This window comes from Centroberyx affinis, unplaced genomic scaffold, assembly GCF_046629955.1.
Source record: "Centroberyx affinis isolate AG114_WGS23_722 - 3 ecotype Tasmania unplaced genomic scaffold, CSIRO-AGI_Caff_v1 ptg001636l_1, whole genome shotgun sequence".
NCBI classification, from domain to species: domain Eukaryota; kingdom Metazoa; phylum Chordata; class Actinopteri; order Beryciformes; family Berycidae; genus Centroberyx; species Centroberyx affinis.
In genome coordinates, this window is record NW_027280073.1 from 54548 (window position 1) to 73733 (window position 19186).

At 41.1% G+C, this 19186-nt stretch overlaps 2 protein-coding genes across 5 annotated transcripts; one reads left to right on the top strand and one right to left on the bottom strand.

Moving 5' to 3' along the window:
• Window positions 1-4564: 4564 nt before the first annotated feature.
• On the bottom strand, window positions 4565-8051 carry desi1b (desumoylating isopeptidase 1b). Its single transcript, XM_071528230.1, has 6 exons — window positions 7679-8051; window positions 7479-7500; window positions 7301-7370; window positions 7001-7110; window positions 5951-6073; window positions 4565-4700 (listed from the first exon to the last, which is right to left on the bottom strand). The coding sequence occupies exons 1-6, from the start codon at window positions 7767-7769 to the stop codon at window positions 4616-4618; spliced, it is 501 nt and encodes a 166-aa protein (XP_071384331.1). The 5' UTR covers window positions 7770-8051; the 3' UTR covers window positions 4565-4615.
• A 918-nt stretch (window positions 8052-8969) lies between these two features.
• xrcc6 (X-ray repair complementing defective repair in Chinese hamster cells 6) lies at window positions 8970-18775 on the top strand. Of its 4 annotated transcripts, none has more exons than XM_071528217.1 (13): window positions 8970-9052; window positions 9464-9549; window positions 10553-10665; window positions 11223-11364; window positions 12111-12362; window positions 12952-13138; window positions 13404-13590; window positions 14789-14957; window positions 15689-15850; window positions 16182-16311; window positions 16922-17022; window positions 17173-17289; window positions 17950-18775. In XM_071528217.1, the coding sequence occupies exons 2-13, from the start codon at window positions 9477-9479 to the stop codon at window positions 18147-18149; spliced, it is 1833 nt and encodes a 610-aa protein (XP_071384318.1). In that variant the 5' UTR covers window positions 8970-9052; window positions 9464-9476; the 3' UTR covers window positions 18150-18775. The 4 variants fall into 4 exon arrangements, with proteins under 4 accessions (XP_071384318.1, XP_071384319.1, XP_071384320.1 ...); XM_071528218.1 differs by having other exon boundaries at window positions 8991-9052; window positions 9467-9549; XM_071528219.1 differs by having other exon boundaries at window positions 8991-9052; window positions 9467-9549; window positions 10556-10665.
• The last annotated feature ends 411 nt before the right edge of the window (window positions 18776-19186 follow it).

A 19186-nucleotide genomic window follows, 5' to 3' on the forward strand; every position in this document is an offset into this window, starting at 1 on the left:
ACTTGGCATTTCCCATGTTTACTCATGCAGCTGGGCATCATGGGTAGGCATCGCTTGCTCATAGTGTTGGAGGCTCTGAGCTGAAAAGGTTTAAAGGGACACAAACAGTTTTAAGCAATAGAAGTCTAGTTCTTTGCTGTTTCAGAATACTTGTTTTCCTGTTGAGAAACTGAACAAGTGCTTCCGATATCTTTCCCGATATGAGATCATGCATTTTTTCCATCTAAAACAACAGTGTCCCTTTGTACTTCCTGGGTGAAACACACCTGTGTTTTTTTCTTCTACTTAAGATAAATGTTTGACATCTTGTATACATTATGATTAGTTATTTTTGAACACATGGCTTACAGATGATGGCTAATTCGGTTTTATAGAGAGAAAAATTAATCTGAAAATCATGTGTTCACATTTATTCATTAATATTCTTGTGTAAATATGTTATTTAATGGAATTTCCAATATATTTTGTTTGCATAAGGGCTTTATGAACCGAGTCAAGACATCTTAAGAGTATTTATAATTGATTTGCTGTTGATGTCCAATTGAAAAAAGAAATGACTTCATGTGGATTGTTTTAATAACACTAAACATGAGGCATAGAGAGAGCTATATTTAAGTTGTGCAATTTTCTAATGTGCAATAGAGGAGGTTAGAAGTACTGTATGTCAGATGTTTCCAGTGGGTTTATACATTTGTGTCAAAACACAGTGATACAGATTAATTGGTTTGTGTTGAAACTACCATAGAAAAGGAGCCAATTTGTCTAATTAAATCATTGATATGTTTCTATAATTACACAATACTGACTGTTATGGGACATTGTGCAAAGGCCAGTACACTGGTACAGGTTTGATGTGCAGCAAGAAATTTGCAAGTGTGCTGCACTCTGTTTAAACCTGATCTGCAGTCTGGATTTAATGCTTCCATGTGCAGACTGCAGACTTCTCCTTTGAGACACAAAGTGATATTTCAATGCTGCTTGGGGAATCATACTGCACTGTTATTGTTTATCTGCACTAGAAATGGGATCTCTGTACCGAGTGAAAGAAGGGAAGTTTGGTACTGTAAACCGCTGCAGGATATTGCCTTGTAGTATCTTGCAGTATCTGTTGTACAGAGTTCTGTAAACAACAGAATATGATTTAGAGTACAGAAGTGTCATAAATGTATAAATTCCTGAGTACAAATACGATAGCCAAGTAAAACCAAGGGTATACTGGTGTAATATATGTAGCAAAAATATGTACTTCTTATTACAACTAAGCAATTTATTTATACCCGGAAATGTTCTTTACTGAGGATTGTTTAGTAACTGATGCCACTTTTGAAGATGAAATATTAAAGATGATAAAACCACTGTGAGGCTTTTGGTTTCTGTATCAAAGAGTTGTAAACCTATAGGGTGTGTTGGACCTTCTACATGAAAACACAGTGTGTTGGACGGGCAAAGCGCTCCACCAAAAGCCAGGCGCCTTAATTGGGTCGGCTAATTACTGAACAAATCGAATATAGACTAACTCCCTGCAGACCAAACCAAATGCCAACTTGACAGCAGTCAGCAGTCCTTTGTTTGATCAAGTTGCTTGCGCCAACAAAACATTATAATTACTCAATATGGCTTCATTAGCAAAAGCGATGTAACCTAGTCTGTTTGATATGACTTGTAACAAAATCTTAAAAACCTAAAAAAAATAAAATAAAGTGTGTCTGTTTTCAGTGATGAGAGGAAAACTGAAAGGTGGAAAAGGAGGTTGAGAACACTGAACAGCTATTACAGAGATGCAAAGCCAAAAAAGCCTTTTTTTGTGCAACACATAAATCTCCATTCAACTAAATGCATCTCTGATAATAACAACCACAACTCTCTGGTATTCATTTTACTCTTTATGTTGATAGTTTATTTTTACTTTTATCTATCCATGGGTGATTTACTGAGCACATATTCTCTGTTTCAGCCAGGAAGCGTTTTTATTCAGACATTCATGCTCCTCTGGAATAGTTGGGGTTTAACTGCCTTGCTCGAGGACACTTTGACGGTAGTTATATTTGCTACATTTTCCCAGCTGGGATTTGAACCCGTGACCCTCCAGTCACATGTACACCTCTGTCACCACCAGCCCATGTACTGAGCATCCAAACACAATGAGACTCAAAAGTTATTCATGTTGTTGGATGTTCCATGGCATGAAGTTGGCAGTCAGCACTGTAGTGAAGCTCTAGCTCCACCTTGTGGATGTTCTTGTAATTACATGAACTCAAAGCATTGGTAGCTGCTGTTCTGAGATCTTGGTTTGTTTACTACAATTGCAACAAATAAACACCATCCTGACTCTCTCCCTCCCAAAGTTAAAATAAAAAACCCAAAGATGTAAGAGAGACAGAGGAAAACTGGACAGTCAGTATTACATGGAAGCATTTTTTTGTATATATCTTAAATTGGACTGGGCTAAAAAAGCAAGGGACAGTCATAACTCATTTTCGTATAGGTAAGCGTTCAGTACAGAACAATGTTGAAGGAATAAGGAAGGATGTTTTAATACCATAGCTTGGTGAAATAACATGTTAAATATACTGTATAAGTAAGCTTGATTATGCAATTGTAATAACAATACAAATTAGATTCATGGTCACAATTACAACATCCTAGGAAAAATATTAAAGTCGTAAACTCACAAAAACAAGTTTGTCCTAAACTGAGAATAAACAGGGAATAGAAACATTGATGGCATGAACAAAATTATTTTCTTTTTCCTTAGGAAGGGATTAATGGCCACAAAACTAAAAAGTGAGGAAAGTGAATGGCAGTTGGCATAACAACTCATATAGATATAATTTACTATGCCTGGCTTTGCCGTATGATTATAAAACAGTACAAATCCTTCAAACAATATTCCATGTTATCAGACAGAATTCCTGGATATGTAGCAGTCGCTCTTTAAAAACTGAACAAATTCTCCTAGACATTGTCGCTGAAGCAACAGAAACTGCAGTTGTTCGGTGCAGCATTTTAATTAAAAAGCACGATCCAGTGCTGCGTGGTCAGGTGTTCCTGAGTGTGTATGTACACCGAGACGAGTGTCACCTTGGACTTGGTCAAACTGGATTTTCCCGATACACTTAAATACAAAGACAAGAGCCAGTAAAGCAGTTTTACTGAGTGTCGTCTAGTTAAAATTCCAGTCTCTCCTTTCCTTCCTTTTCATTTTCATCCACTCTAGCCTTACCCTTGGAGTGTCAGAGTCGTATTAATGACCATAGAGAAAGAACACAAAAAAAACACAATACAAAGACTGATTAAAGAGTGATTAAAACACCAAGCAGAATAATTCAACGCTATTAAGTAGGAACCACAGCCGCCCCAGGCTCCAGGACTACGGAAGGTCAAAAAAACACCCCGAGTTTACATTCAGATGATCCTCGGCTCCTTGGGAGAGGAACAGAGCTAACACGAGTTGCTGAGGGAAAAATTATTACCCAAGAGGTCCATTACAGAATCCATTAACATGGACAGTTAAAAATATAGATCCAAGCATAACTTTGCCCAAACAGCAGGAAAACTGTGATAAATTATAATAAATAGCATTCCTGATAGGAAAGAGAGGCTCAAATCTCACAAGCCCCAAAGTGCATGACGTATACCAGAAATTTCATGATCAGGATCTCGAGCGAGCCTGAGTGAACGACCATGAGGAGATGCAGGCGATGAGGGGAGAAAAACTTCTGCGGCATCTCGTCATCGTCCTCAAGAGGTATGAGGCTTCGCTCTCTGTCCCAAGGAGCCCTGACCCGTCACGCGTTTGATAACAGAAAGGGTGAAAGACAAGGCTGAGGTCCGGTAAGAGATCGTGTTAAGGCCAGGGTATCGCAGGATCGGTCAGGCTTTGCTGGTATATTACTGGTAAGGTAGGAGGTTTGGTTCGCTCTCCGTCTTGGAAGCAGAAGTCGAGCACGAGTTATTGGCATGTACCAACTCAGACAAAAAGGATCCAGCGTGTTTTTTTTTACTAAATAAAGTAACTTTTACTGTGTGTGTAAAAGTTTTTTTTAAGCAGCTAAAAAAAAAAAACGACACTGTCACTTTGATCCTCTCATGTCTGAGTCTGCACATGTCAATCCATTGTTCTTCACTTGTGGACAAGTCATCTCATTGTTACCCTAAAATCCCTAACAAACTGCCATAATGAAGGAATTAGGACCTGGATTCACAAAGCCTCTCTGAGTACCAATGTTGGAAAGGAACAGTTTTGCCTCTCAGATCACAAAAACTAAAAAATCCGATGGACAAACAGGGATCATTATCGCTGCTCCAATATCAGTACTCCCACTTTGTGAACACAAACCCAGAGCTGCAGATGAAATATCCCACCCAAGGCAGGAAGATTAATTTTTTTTTAGTCCATCAGCAACCGAGGCTGCTACACCTCAAACCTCAGATTTGTGGAACAGAAAGGGATGTCCAAAAGTGTCAGGTAGGATAGACAAACTTATCAGCCACATGCACAGATGTTACCAGGGTCTGGCTGGTGGCTGCTGGTTAATTTCCCACCCCCCCAAATCCCACCCCTTAAATGAACAGACAGAGCATTTCTTTAAGATATGATTGCGCAAAGTCCCATCTATCTCTGTCCGGTGAAGTTGTTGCCTCCAGGAGGAGATATGGTGATGGAGTCCAGAATGGGACGGAGAGCCTGGCCAAACGGCCTGGGGAGGAAAACACAGCAGACGATACAGTTATACTGCATGTGAAGTGCAGTGTCAAAATAGATCTGAACAAATGATGTGTGTCTGGGAAAGGGAAAAAAATAAACAGATCGAGCAGGATAGGAGGAGGAAGAGTCTTTTAACGTGTGAGAACGAGACAGAGAGACAGAGAGAGAGTCATGTTGTCATCATAACCAAAACTTCAATACTTCTTCAATACAATTGCGAAAGATTGAACTCTAAAATAAATCAATCCTCAGATACGCTAACACTGTTATATAGCATCAATCTATGATGTTCAGTGGAGTTATTTTGTGATGAAGTGCTGTAATTTACTTTTTCCCTCAACATGCTTCATCTTCAGCTACTTCATTTAGTGATTTCCAACGTCTTTCTGCCTCTTCTACGATGGATTACTCCCTGTATGATTGTTGAACATCGGTGCAAAATGGTGGCTGTTGCTTGATGTCATAATAATGAAAAATGCCATAAAATGTGTCCTTTTTAACTATAAACGCTGCATGTATTACACTGTGCAGAATACATACAGAACAGAGACTAAAGTGGACATCAAACATTAATATGGGTGCTCACTTATTGAATTTGACGATTAAATACAAAGTAATTGGTTTAAAACAGTATTTCTACCTATTTTCAAATGTTGCGCTTTTACTTTGAAGGCTAAACGGCCAAACTTGAAGTCTTGTTTCTGCTAATTCAAGCTAGTCTCACCTATCGAGGCCGGGGAGCATGCAAACTTGACGTATTTTGAAATAACAGCTAGAGCGGTGATTTCAGCTAAATTATGGTGTAAATGTCTGTCTTTTCAAGTCACTTTGGGATCGTTTGGCTTTCGGAGACTTGCATAATGCTGGACGAGCTGCATGGAGCCATTTTATGGTTATTTTCCGTTATTTTTTGAAGTCTGAAGACAGGTCTCCAGCAACTTAATTTGTTTTGGAGAAAGCTGCAATGTACTTTTTCCGGGGATCTCCGGGACTGTTGTATGGACTAACAAACTTTACCCGATTTTGTGCTGGCATGGGGGTGAGTAGAAAATGACTGAATTTTCATTTTTGGGTGAACTATTCCTTTAAATTTAGTATTGGTAACAATTCTGGTATCACAGCAACACTAGTATTGACAGAGACAAAGGGACAAACACAAAGACACAGAATGAGACAGAGAGACGAAGAGCTTCGGCAGTGTAAGAACGGCCTCATGAAGCTTATTGAACAGAGTTGACTCACGTGGATAGGATTTCAGACGGAAGGTCGGTGATGTACGCGGGGATCTTGCTGCCTGTGAGGAACTGAGCCACCTCATTGGTGAAGGTGTTGCAGTTGTGCTCAAACAGGTGGTACCTATCGTTTCTGTGTACCGAGAGAGAGAGAGAGAGATAAAGCAAATACAGAGAGGAGGAGAAAAAGTAAAAGATAAAGAAATTCAGAGAAAATATGAGAAGCGAGACAGGGTGGAGAAGGGCGGGTGAGTAGCAGGAAAAGACAGTGACAGAGAAGATTTCGACAGGGAGATAACAATGTGGAAAAGGAGGGAGGGAGGAGTGTGTGACTTGGTGTGTGACTCCGTTTGTCGGACTGCAAGACTGTTTTTTCGAACAAGGGCAGTTCAGACTAAACGACTGGGAAGCTGTTTAAACAAGGCAACGGGTCAAAGACGCGCATCACACACATGAAGACAAGGGATCACACACTACCAGAATAATTCGCTGGAAAAATGCAATTGCAAAATAGGTGTTCAATTGTTTCTTGCTCCATGGGAGAGAAGCTAGTTTTCATTTACATTAAAAATGCATTTAAGTGACATCATTACAAGATAACACTGATGAAGAATTTTGTGTGAAACTTCATTCACAGGCATCTTGTCATTTTATGCCATTTTACATGAGATGTATTCCTCCATATAAAAACCGTATAGCAACTTATCAAGAGTGCAGCAAGTGGAGTTGGGAATCTCTACTGATATAAATGAGTGGGAGCTGTTGTTATTATAAGTGACGTCTTTTCTGGTTAATTCTCTTTTTCTTCCTCCTTGAACTAAACTCCCATTGGCTGCTGCCTGCTTCACTGCTCTCAGATTTCAGTCTTGGCAAGTCCTTGACCGCTTCACACTACACAAGTCCAACCAGACTAGACCAACTAGGTCAAACATGTTGGAACAAATCTTGTGGGGTGAAAGACTCAGCGTCTGCAGTGTTGAGCCTGTTCACACTACAGGATAACCTGCGCCGACCGTATCAGAAACTGTGTTGAAATAGTCTAGTGTGACTTAGCCTTTACCTGTATGTGGACTCTCCTAGTGAAGACAGGTACTCCATAAAGATCTCTTCTGTCACCTCAGTGCTTCCCAGGTCCACTATGGAGTTTGGCTGCCCCAGCTGGGTGCCACCCTATGACACACACACACACACACACATCTCAGAGGATATCTCCTTCCCTGCATTTTCTCAAGTCTTTCACTAACACTTTTTGCGCCATCTCTTTATAGATATTTGTATTTTCCTGTATGCCAGTAAAAGTGCCATACTGTCATACTGTACATGCTCCACATGTAAAGAAAAAGATGAGGCTGATTCTTACAGGTGGACAACTAGCAATGCCCTCTCCTCCATAGAAGAACTCCTCTCCATGGATCACAATAGCCGTGTGCCTGTAAGAGACCAAAACACCTTTTCCAGTATAACCATTGCCAAAGAAAACAGTTCAACACAATCAGTTGGATTGTTCAGAAAAGGTCTGACAAAGTAGCTGTACTCACCATATCCCATCAAGCTGTTTCCCTGTGATGATAAAAGCATGCATTAAGTTCATTTAGTTAGCAAACAGACAGGTATTAGCTCAATTGTTAGCCTGAACAGCATCCCCGCTCTCTCCCGGTTCCTCTCCCCGGGCAGGGTGCTCTCTCTGCGGCTTGCCCGAGGCCAACCACCGCTAGCAGCTAGCTTGTTAGTAACTCACCTAGCATGAGAGGACTGAGCTGGCGAGCCATGCCTCTTGACAAGTCGTAAATGTACAGTTTCACCGGGTACGATGGGCTGGTTTGATCCATGATTCAGAGGGTTTTTCCTCAAAACCAGGCGTTAATATGACAACTGCAGCAAAATGAAAAGTCTCTTGGTAATCCACCAACCGTTAGCCGGCTAGCTAACAAGCTAGCTACCAAATTGTATAAAGTTAGGCTATATCAGTCAAACAATACTTGACGTCAACAACAAATAAAAGGCAAATAATGCTAAAATACAAATATACAAACACGATATAAATAAAGCAATGAATGAAGCTGCAGCTAATGTAAAACCAGCAGTGGCAGCTAAAGCTAGCCGGCTGACAGCTGCTGTGTCACTATGACTGAAAACAACACAAACATGACTGCACAGATTCCTCCACAGCTCAGAAACCAGCCAATCAGCGGAGAGCAGGCAGCTGGCTGCACGAGCACGGGTCAGAGGCAGATGGAGAAATATTATAATATTCTTAGAGTGTTTCTATAGCGACTTATGGTGTGTGTGTGTGTGTGTGTGTGTGTGTGTGTGTGTGTGTGTGTGTGTGTGTGTGTGTGTGTACTCGTTAGTGCCTTCATAGTGATGGCTACTTTAATTTTTTTTTATCTCTTGTGGTATTACTACTGTGTTTTCTGTTGTATATTGCTTACCTATAATAGTTATAGGATTTGTTAAAAGTTTTGCTGTCATATAAATGCATCTAAAAGTGGGAGTATTTATTGTGTGTCTTTTATCTTTCTATTTTACTTGATTTGATTATTTTAATGCAATATATAAATTTTATCTTTTTCACTTTGTCTCGATGCTTTTAATGTTTTATGTAAAGCACTTTGAATTGCCTTGTTGCTGAAATGTGCTATATAAATAAACTTGCCTTGCCTATAAAAGGATAATATAATATATATAACCGTTTATATACCCTATTCTAGTTCTTTTCACCAGGATTGTGCTATAACGTTCAAATACCACAACAATAGCCCATGTTTAGGCTATAAATTAGGTAATAATGTCACTGAAAGTGTTTCTTTTAAAATGCAAAGCGTTTAGCATCCCATTTTATGACAAAACTTGCATTCTCATACTTTCATCAAAACTACTTTTTTATTCGTTGGGCTATTAGATAGTTCCTGGCAACAAAAACAACAACAACATAGCCCTTGACTAGAGGGAGTCATTACAGCCATGGCAGTATGCGCTGTTACGGGATCTCTCGAACTGCCGCATTTTTACCACAGAAGAAGAAATCATGCGCGTTCGCGTCACTGTGTTGCTCCGGCGTGCCGGTCAATGAAACTTGTCCAGACTTGTGATTATACATCAGCAGAGTACGGTACGTTATGCTCCTGTAAAGTAACTCACTATCTCTGCAGTTATTATTATTTTTATTTTTTATACCTTACCTTATTCAGGCGTTCACTCCGTATACATTTCGTGCTTGACAGAGATACGGTTGTCAACAAAGCAAAGCCAAATAAAGAAGCTAACTGCGGCTAATAACAAGCTAGCTGAGTTAGCTAACTTTGCCCGCCTGAAGTTGCACCTTCAGTTCAGGTTTGTGATTTGTGTTTGCCGTCTGCACAGCTCTTGTTCTTTGCAGTTACCCAGCAAACGTACGGAGTGACACCCCGAGGGACTTTAGACTACACTGTTTAAATAAAAGTTTTACTTTTCTACTGTTTGCAAGCTATATTTCCTAATTTTATGCCTTCTTAATGTGTTGAATCCTTTCGTTTCATGGCAGCAGAGGAAACAGCATGGCAGAGTGGAGGGCCTTCTACCAGAATGAGGATGAGGAGGAAGAGCATGAGGAAGGAGAGGAATCAGGAGGTAGGAAGAAACTGCATCATCATGTGCCAATAATGCATTTACTATTGAGAGGATTCTGTCAATTATCAACAATCACTCTGCCTTTTCATCATTTAATCCTTTCTACCTTTTCTCCTTAGCTCTCATTTTATGCCTCGCACTTCACCGTCATACTTCATCATTCTTGGCTCACAGGAATATTTTGTTGCTGTACCACAGACCTTTGCACTCCTTACTGTTGGTTGCTTATAATGTTGGTGATGGAGGATTTTTGAAACTTATTCTGGTGTTGCACGCATTGTAAGTCGCTAGAACGTCAGCTAATCAGTCAAATGTAAATATTGTTGGACTGTGATAGACTTTGCTGTACAGATTGCAGGCAGTATGTAGTCTAATCAAGATTAATGAAGTAAATATGCTCTATAGGTCAGTGTTTCCCAACCCAGTCCTCAAGGACCCCTTTTCCTGCAAGTATTGGTTCCAGCTCTACTCTTGCGCACCTGATCCAGTTAAGGTCTTAATGCTGATTGGTAGAGACAGATCTACCTGAACAGAGCAGCATGAAAGTGTGTAGGCCCCATTGGGATCAGGTGTGCAAGAGTAAAGATGGAATAAAAACTTGTAGGACAGGGGGTCCTTGAGGACCGGGTTGGGAACCACTGCTATAGGTGATACTTACGGCTGGGCAATAATTCAGTACTATCGCCTTTCAATAGAATAATATTGTGATTAAGTATGATTTTGAGTTATTGTGATACACAATTCTGTTCTCACAAATCTCACAAAATGAGATCTGAAACAAATTAGGGAATATTATTTGAAAATTAGAGTTTTATCATATATTACCATGCAGTTAAATGTGATGCACATTATTATTTAACATGCAATTTAGCATATGTTAGCAGATATCATTCTATATTGGTATCAGGATAATTTCATAAGATTAGGTTTGCCCATACTGTCTACACTTAGTGTTACTGCACGCCACATTATGTTTTCATTCTTGTCTTTGTTTCTTCGTCAGGAGAATACAAGGTGACAGGGAGAGATAGTTTGGTCTTCTTGGTTGACGCTTCCAAGGAAATGTTCATCAAAGGAGAAGATGGGGAGCCTTCAAACTTTGACATGACCATGCAGGTAAGATGGCCGCTTCTCTCTTTCACTTTGTCTTCATTGTTTACTGCCTGCCTGTTTTCTGTACTTGTCCACTTCCTGTACAGGTGTGGAGAAAATGGAAATTTATGGAAAAGGAATTTTGTCTCGATAAATTCGGGAATTTTGGGAACAATTGGAAAAGTATGGAAAAAATATTGTTATTCTGTCCTAATATACACACTACTACACATCTTCTGTGGTTTTAGACACCTGTTATCTCACATATTCTGATATTTGACATTGTGAAGAATAATCTTCATGTATACTGTGATACAGCAGAGTTCGTAGGGAAAAGACAACTGTCTGTGTAAAACTGAACACCAAAATCTTCAAACCAAATCGAGGAATTATGGTCTAGGAAAAAGTATGCAATTTTGAAATTTAAGCTATGTAGGAACCCTGAAGTAAAAAATCGTTCACGCATAGCTATATCAGTATCATATGATTATTTAATTCACCATTTTTACTAAACTCAGATTTACCGTCCTTCATTTGTTCAGTCTTGTGATGGTAGATGTCTGTCTGTCCTCTCCTTGCAGTGCGTACGCAGTGTTTACACCAGCAAGATCATCAGCAGCCACAGGGATCTGGTGGCTCTGGTTTTCTACGGCACAGAGCAGAGCAAGAACCCCAGGAACTCCTTCAAACACGTCTACATCTACCACGACCTCGACGAACCTGGTAGGTCTCTGCAGGTTCTCAAAATGGGGTCCGACGACCTCCAGGGGCCCTTAAGGGGTTTCAGGTGGCCTGCAAAATACAGAATAGTCTAATTTCACTACCATTTAATTCACTGTAAATTAGGGCTGAACAATTTTGAAAAAATATCTAATTGTGATTATTTTGACTGATATTGCAATTGCGATATGATTTGCGTTATTAGAGGGAATGATAATTTTTACATCATTATTCTCATTTTCATTGAAAAACGTATTAAAATGATTATGGTGTGATTTTTGCGGGGATCTGTACCAAACAAAGATGTTTTCTTAAGTATGTAGAATATGATGTGTAGGCCAGGACATCTCTGCAGCACCACAATATTTAATTTAAAATGGTATTTTGACACACATTTCACCCATATTGCAATTTCGATCAATTGTTCAGCCCTACTGTAAATTATCCCAATTGGAGAATGTATGAAAATGACTATTCTAATGATAAGTTTCACTCTCACCATGGTTATCTCTATTATACAATTCAGTGCTTCCCATATGGGTCACTGGGACAAAATCTTACCACATGGGGGTCCGTGGCCTAATGTGTGTCTATTTCGGTGTTGGTGACATGAAAATGTTTGAGAGCCCCTACATCATACTATGATTTGTTGTTTATTTCCTCCTGAATAATGTTTTTATGACCTAATATATAACTCTCTTCCATCTTTTTGTCTCCCTTCTTCCATCCCTCCATCTTTCCCCTCCCAGGTGCAAAGCGGGTGCAGGACGTGGAGGCCCTGCGGGGGACTAAGGGCGCCCAGCTGGCAGCGGAGACCATGGGCAGCGGGGAGACGTCGCTGGGCGATGCGCTGTGGTGCTGCTCCAACCTCTACAGCGACATCAAGCTACGCCTGTCACACAAGCGCCTCATGATCTTCACCTGCAGGGACCAGCCACACGGGGGCGACAGCACAAAGGACCGGCAGGCGCGCACCAAGGCCGGAGACCTCAAAGAGACGGGTGGGTTTGAAGGCAGCTTGGCTCTCATGATGCCTCTAATATCCCTACTTGGTCTAGGAGGAGGATTGTGAATTCAGGATTCACTAGGCGACTTTGCGTTTTGGCGGCTCCAAATGGCAGCAGGAGGTAACTCTTTGAAAAATGTAACTTCAGTACCCAGAAATCCTGTGCAGTGATGGCAGGAAAGTCACACAGCTCGCTCATATTTACCAACCGGCCGGTCTGTGATGCTTTATACCAAAGGAAACCAAAGAGATGAGATAGGAAAAGATCTAACATTGGTGAGTCCAGGTTTCTCTGCTGCTGTTTAGGAGACAGTTTGGATTTTGCTCTAAAGTTTCAATGCATCACCTCCTGTGGGTGGAGAAGATTTCCCTCCAGTGTCGGGACTCAACTCCAGAATTTAATTTGGGCAAATAGGGCGAATCTACAAGGTCTGATTTAGTGGGGATGGGACGCTTTTCTCTGTTGCAGCCCCACTTTATGATTTAGACTGACAGTACAGGTGAATTTTTACCTATAGCAGCTTTAAATGATAATATGAAATATTTAGCCTGAAGCAATGTTTGACCAGTCCCTTCTCTCGTAGGCGTGGTCATCGATTTGATGCACATGATGAAACCAGGCGGCTTCGACGTCTCGCTCTTCTTCTGCGACGTCGTCAGTCCACCGGAGGACGAGGCGGAGCTGGGGCTGCAGCTGGAGCCTTGTGGGAAACTGGAGGACCTCCAGAAGAGGGTCAGGGCCAAGGAGCAGAAGAAGAGAGCCATGTCTAGGTAGAGATGAGAGTCGCACATTTCATTCTTCAGACACAGAAAAGCTATTTTGGTTTCTTGTGCTTTTCAAGGATTTCAGAGTTCACACTGTGGTAGATGTTCAGTCAGTTCCTTTTTCCTCTTGTCTTATTAACTGTTCTGCTTTCTTTTATTCTCTCACACTGCTCTCCCTTCCTTTTCTTTACCTTCTTTCCATTCACTTGACCCCTCCTCCTGTCCTTTCCCCTTCCTTCCAACCATCCCTCCTCCTCTCCCCTCCTCCCAGGGTGACTCTGTGTCTGGGCGAGGGGATGAAAGTGGCGGTGGGAATTTATGGGAACGCGGTGACGGCCCGGAAACCGTCTGCCGTCCGGCTGTACAGGGAAACCAACGAGCCGGTCCGCAGCAAGACTCGCACCTTCCACACTCAGACCGGCAGCCTGCTGCTGCCCAGCGAGATCAAGAAAGCCCAGGTAAGGACGCTCACACTGTTCTGCTTTGTGGAAAAAGCCTTGAGGACTTTGTTTCCCTAATGACTAGCTACTGTAGCTGCTTTCACGTCATTTTGTATCAGTCTGTAAGTAATTGTTTTTATTTTAATTACCTCGGACTGCCAACATCGGTGGATTTGCTTCAATTTGCTGCCATCTAGGGCTGCAACTAATGATTATTTTCATTGTCGATTAATCTGTTGATTATTTTCTCGATTAATCGATTAGTTGTTTGGTCTATAAAATGTCAGAAAATGGTGAAAAATGACGATCAGTGTTTCCCAAAGCCCAAGATGACGTCCTCAAATGTCTTGTTGTGTCCACAACCCAAAGATATTCAGTTTACTGTCATAGAGAAGTAAAGAAACCAGAAAATATTCACATTTAAGAAGCTGGAATCAGAGAATTTTGACTTATTTTTCTTAAAAAATTACTCAAACGGATTAATCAATTATCAAAATAGTTGGCGATTAATTTAATAGTTGACAACTAATCAATTAATTGATTAATCGTTGCAGCTCTACTGCCATCATGCCGTTCATGACACCAAGTAGGAGATATTGGAGCTTACAAAGAATTCCCATACATCCTCCTTGGTGAAACATTCAAATCCTAAATTTTGGTTTGAATGTCAGCTTAACAAACAGATATCCAAATAGTTGGGGCCTGCCCTAGAAATTACCACCCGCTAAGTGCCAAATTTATAAATATACTCCTTTAGTCATGTTTCATTTTATGTCTATGGCACAAGATGAAAAAGCACTTGACCCACTAGCAAGATGGATGGCGTGGGCAGGTTAACATTGGAAAAGAGTAAATTCCAGCAACACTTGCAGTACTGAGAACAAAAATGTATTGGTTAAAACAAACTGGCTCAAGAGAAGGAAGCCAACTTGTCTACAGCCACAACCTTCACTATTTTACCAACCATATTTATTTATTATAATAAAACAGGTCCTCTAATGATGTTTGTCACCAACCAGAATGACTTGTTTGGTAGACAAATGTAGCCACAGCAAAATTTACCAGCATTTGGTGGTTGGTGTTAATTTCCCACTTTGATATACAGTATATAGCATAGAGGCTCATTAGTGATATTCATATTGCTGGTACTCTGTCACCATTACAACGCAATGTTTCCTGCACCCTAAGTGTTTGTGTGTGCCTGTGTTTGCTGTAGGTTTATGGTAAGAGACAGATAGTGATGGAGAAGGAAGAGGTGGCTGCCATCAATAAGTTTGAGGATCCTGGAATCTTTCTGATTGGATTCAAACCGATGGAGAAACTCAAACTGCATCATCACATCCGTCCCTCCGTCTTCCTCTATCCTGAGGAAGCCCAGGTGACAGGTAGGAGCTGCACAAACAGTTTAAAAAATAATAAAATCACAGTATTGACTACTGATATTTCAAAATTGCAAGAGGTTGGACTTGTTGAAAATGGAGGGAAAGGTGTTTAAGCCTCCTGAAAAGTTATTCTTCTGATTTACAAATCAAGTTGCATCTTTAATTTCATTATAATTGAGCCAATTGCAAGCATCAGCATGTCATTTTCCCACCCATCACGCCTCACATGACCATTATTTTTTGAAAGATTTTTAAAGTGGTGAGTCCACTCTGGTTTGACCGATATGGATTTTGAAGGCCAATATAATAACTTCAGACTAAAGTTGCCAGTGGCCGATATTTTGTCTTTAAATTTGATCTTTTTCATGCCAAAAATGGCAAGTTTTTATTGTTTGCCTCCAGGTTTTTATTGTTGCCAGGGTGTAAAAGCCTCTGAAACAGCATTTAGACCATCATGAGACACTAAAACTCTCCAGCACACCTATTCAGTGGCAGGGAAACAACAACAACTCAACAATACAAAACAATCACCTGAATATAGAAAATGTGCAAAAAAAAAAAACAACCTCAAATTTCATTGCAGGTTTTACAGGCTATTTTTCTTGTATTCTTATAAAGTTTTAGCATTGATTGTCCCAGTGGGAATTGAACCCTTAACCCTGGCTGTGTTAGTGCCATGCTCTACCCACTGAGCTTTATATCCTGCCCCCCCCCCCCCCCCCCCCCCCCCCCAGGCAGTGCGTGTTTGTTCACCGCCCTGTTGAAGAAGTGCAGTGAGAAGAACGTTTTCGCCGTGTGTCGCTACATCCCTCGCAGAAACTACTCGCCTCGATTCGTAGCCCTGGTGCCCCAGAGAGAGGAGGTGGACCAGGGGCAGCACCAGGTCACACCACCAGGTACAACACCGGGATGGGAAGACATTGTAGAAGTCCAACTTTTTACTGCACGCATGTTTGAATATGTGGACCTATTTCTATATGGATTTATCTTAATTACTGTCCAGTACCAGTGACACAATTGGAATTGTGTTTCTTTTGCTTTTCAAGGATTCCAGAGTTCACACTGTGGTAGATGTTCAGTCAGTTCCTTTTTCCTCCTGTCTTATTAACTGTTCTGCTTTCTTTTATTCTCTCACACTGCTCCATTCACTTGACCCCTCCTCCTCTTCCTTGGATTGGTTGGAAGTGTGTATCACTCTTTCCCTGCTGACTTCTGAACTCTTTCCAGGTTTCAATGTCGTCTTCCTGCCGTTCGCTGACGACATCCGGAGGCTGGACGCCCCCCAGTGTCCCACAGCCTCCGACATGCAGGTGGACAAGATGAAGGAGATCGTCTCCAAGCTGCGCTTCAAATACAGGTAATCAATAAAATATCAAAATCACAATATCAACTATTGGAATTTCTAAAGTGCAAGAGGCTGCAGTATATTCGTAGAAGGAAAGCTGTTTGATAGCCTTTTTTATAGATGCTAAATCGTTCTAGTCATTTATCAAGTAAAAATACCAAACATTTGCTGCTTTTCTCCATTTCATATCATAAAATTAATACTTGGGTTTTTTTTGGCTGCTGGTCAGACTAAATAAGCAATTGTAAGACTTCACTTTGGGCTCTGGTAACTTGTGATGGGCATTTGTCATTATTTTTGACATTTTATAGACATTTTATGAATGATTAATCGATTCGTTGAAAAAATAATTGGTAATCTCTAATAACAGTAATTGTTAGTTGCAGCCGTAGTTGAAAACAAGGGAGGAAAAACATATGCAACATCTTTTGTTATTGTTACTCTGCTTATGTGTCTTTTCAGCATGGCTGTCAGTTCATATTGGTATCGGAGATGAGTTGCATCCTAGAATAGATATGAACAGTCATCCAAAAACAAAACTGAGATATGAGCATCAATGTGGAATAGAGCCTGAAAGCCTGCAGTGTGAACGGAGCCTTTATGTGTGTGTGTGTGGTTGCAGGAGTGACGCCTTCGAGAACCCCGTCATCCAGCAGCACTACAGGAACCTGGAGGCCTTGGCTCTGGACATGATGGCTCCCGAGTCCATCGAGGACTTCATTAGTAAGACGCAGACAAACAAACACACATTCAAAAAGACTTGGGAGTTTCACCTGTGGCTGGTACACAGCTGCCTGTTTCTCTCTCTCTCTCTCTCTCTCTCTCTCACGCTCTCACGGTCTCTGTCCTCTCCCTCTTCTTCCTCTGTCTCAGTGCCGAAGGTTCATCAGATTGACCAGCGTCTGGGTCCGCTGGTCCAGGAGTTTAAAGACCTGGTCTACCCCGCCGGCTACGACCCAGAGGGCAAACCAGCCGCCAAACGCAAAACAGGTCAGAGCCGGGAGCAAAGTCACTTTTTTCAACTGACCGCAGTCGTTTTCGTTTTTATCTAAGGTGCAATAAGTCAGATTTTTCCTGCCTCATAGTAGGGCTGAACAATTAATCTAAATTTTTTTATCGAAATTGCAATATGGCCTACTGCAATTTTCAAATCGCAGGAGGCGCAATATTTGTTAAAGGTGAAATGTGTGTCAAAATACCATTTTAAATTAAATATTGTGGTGCTGCAGAGATGTCCTGGCCTACACATCATATTCTACAGACTTAAGAAAACATCTTTGTTTGGTACAGATCCCTGCAAAAATCACACCATAATCATTTTAATACGTTTTTCAATGAAAATGAGAATAATGTTGTAAAAATTATCATTCCCTCTAATATCGCAAATCATTTCGCAATTGCAATATCAGTCAAAATACTCGCAATTAGATATTTTTTCAAAATCGTTCAGCCCTACCTCATAGCACAAAACAACATAGTATATCTGCAAGGTTGATAAGATTGTTAATCAATACCAGTGGCTCAGCGTTTACGTGGACAGGTACTGAGATTTGTGGTGTTCAAATCTCACTTTCCCGCCCAAAAGAGGGTTTTTTCAACTTAGAATCCTATATTTTGACTGCGTTTTTTTCTCCGCCTATGAACTTTCAGCCGATGCCGGAGGCGGAGCCGAGAAGAAACCCAAAGTGGAGATGCAGGAAGACGAGCTGAGGGCCCACGTGCAGAACGGCACCCTGGGAAAGCTGACGGTGCCGGTGCTGAAGGAGGCCTGTAAGCAGTTTGGGGTTCGGACCACCGGGACCAAGAAACAGGAACTGATAGACGCTCTGATCGCCCAGCTGGCCAAGTGAGGAGAGGAGGAGAGGAGATAACGAGCCTCACTTTGACTTGCTGAAGGGGCAAACTGGTTTCAGATCCGCACTGTTTATCCTAAGACTTGATTCAGGTTTGGAAATTACCTGCAGACACCTTCCACTAGCCAGGTGCTGGTAAATTTTGGATATAGTTGATGTATGTTTAGCAGCTACTGTGGCAGGTAACTAACCATCATTTGGAGGTCTTGTTTGTCTTTTAAATATCAATGTTCCTTCCTTAGCTGGCTGGTGAAATGGTCTACATGGCCGATGAAATTTGGCATGTACCAGCCACAAAAAAAAAAAAAAAAAGTTTCCTGCTCTGCTTGATGCATTCGTCCCTGAACCGTACACCCTAAGCACGGTTTAGCAGTTAGGGTCCCATGGTAAACAGTTCTATCAATAGTAAATGAATGTAAATAAGCTGGGTTTCTTTTTTTGTAAATGCTTTTGGCGTCAGTGAGGAGGTATCAGTCCGTCTAAAACAAGCTCTCAAACTGGTTCATGTGGGTGACAAGATTATAAAATATCTTATTGTATAAAATCTTAATGTATTGGAATAGATGAGAATATATGCACATGTTCAGAAAAGTGCTGTAACTGAGAATGACACTTGTTGATTTTTTGCCTTTGTAATAATAAAAAAGAAAGATTTTTTTAACTCTAACTGCTTCTAACTTCTATTATTTGTCGATGCCTGTGCGTCTCATGCAGCGTTTCCAGTTCTTCCTGTCCGATTAAGAAAAAAGGGCGTCTCCCCCCCAACAAAGTAAAACCATAGCATTGCGAGCATACCTGGGCCTTCCACTGCATTGTATCCCCATGCAGTACAATAACATAAAAAGCTGTGTGCATGTGGAGGACAGGCCTGTGCAGGTAAGTGCCGTTCTACATGACTGGAGGGAGGGAGGGAGGTGACGCCTGCAGCCGCACCACGTGTTCAGCTGCGTCAGGTTTTGACAGTCTAGTCTACAGTTTATGGCATTTCAGTGGGAGCTTTTTCTGGCCGACTACACACCAGGTAATGCAGCTTT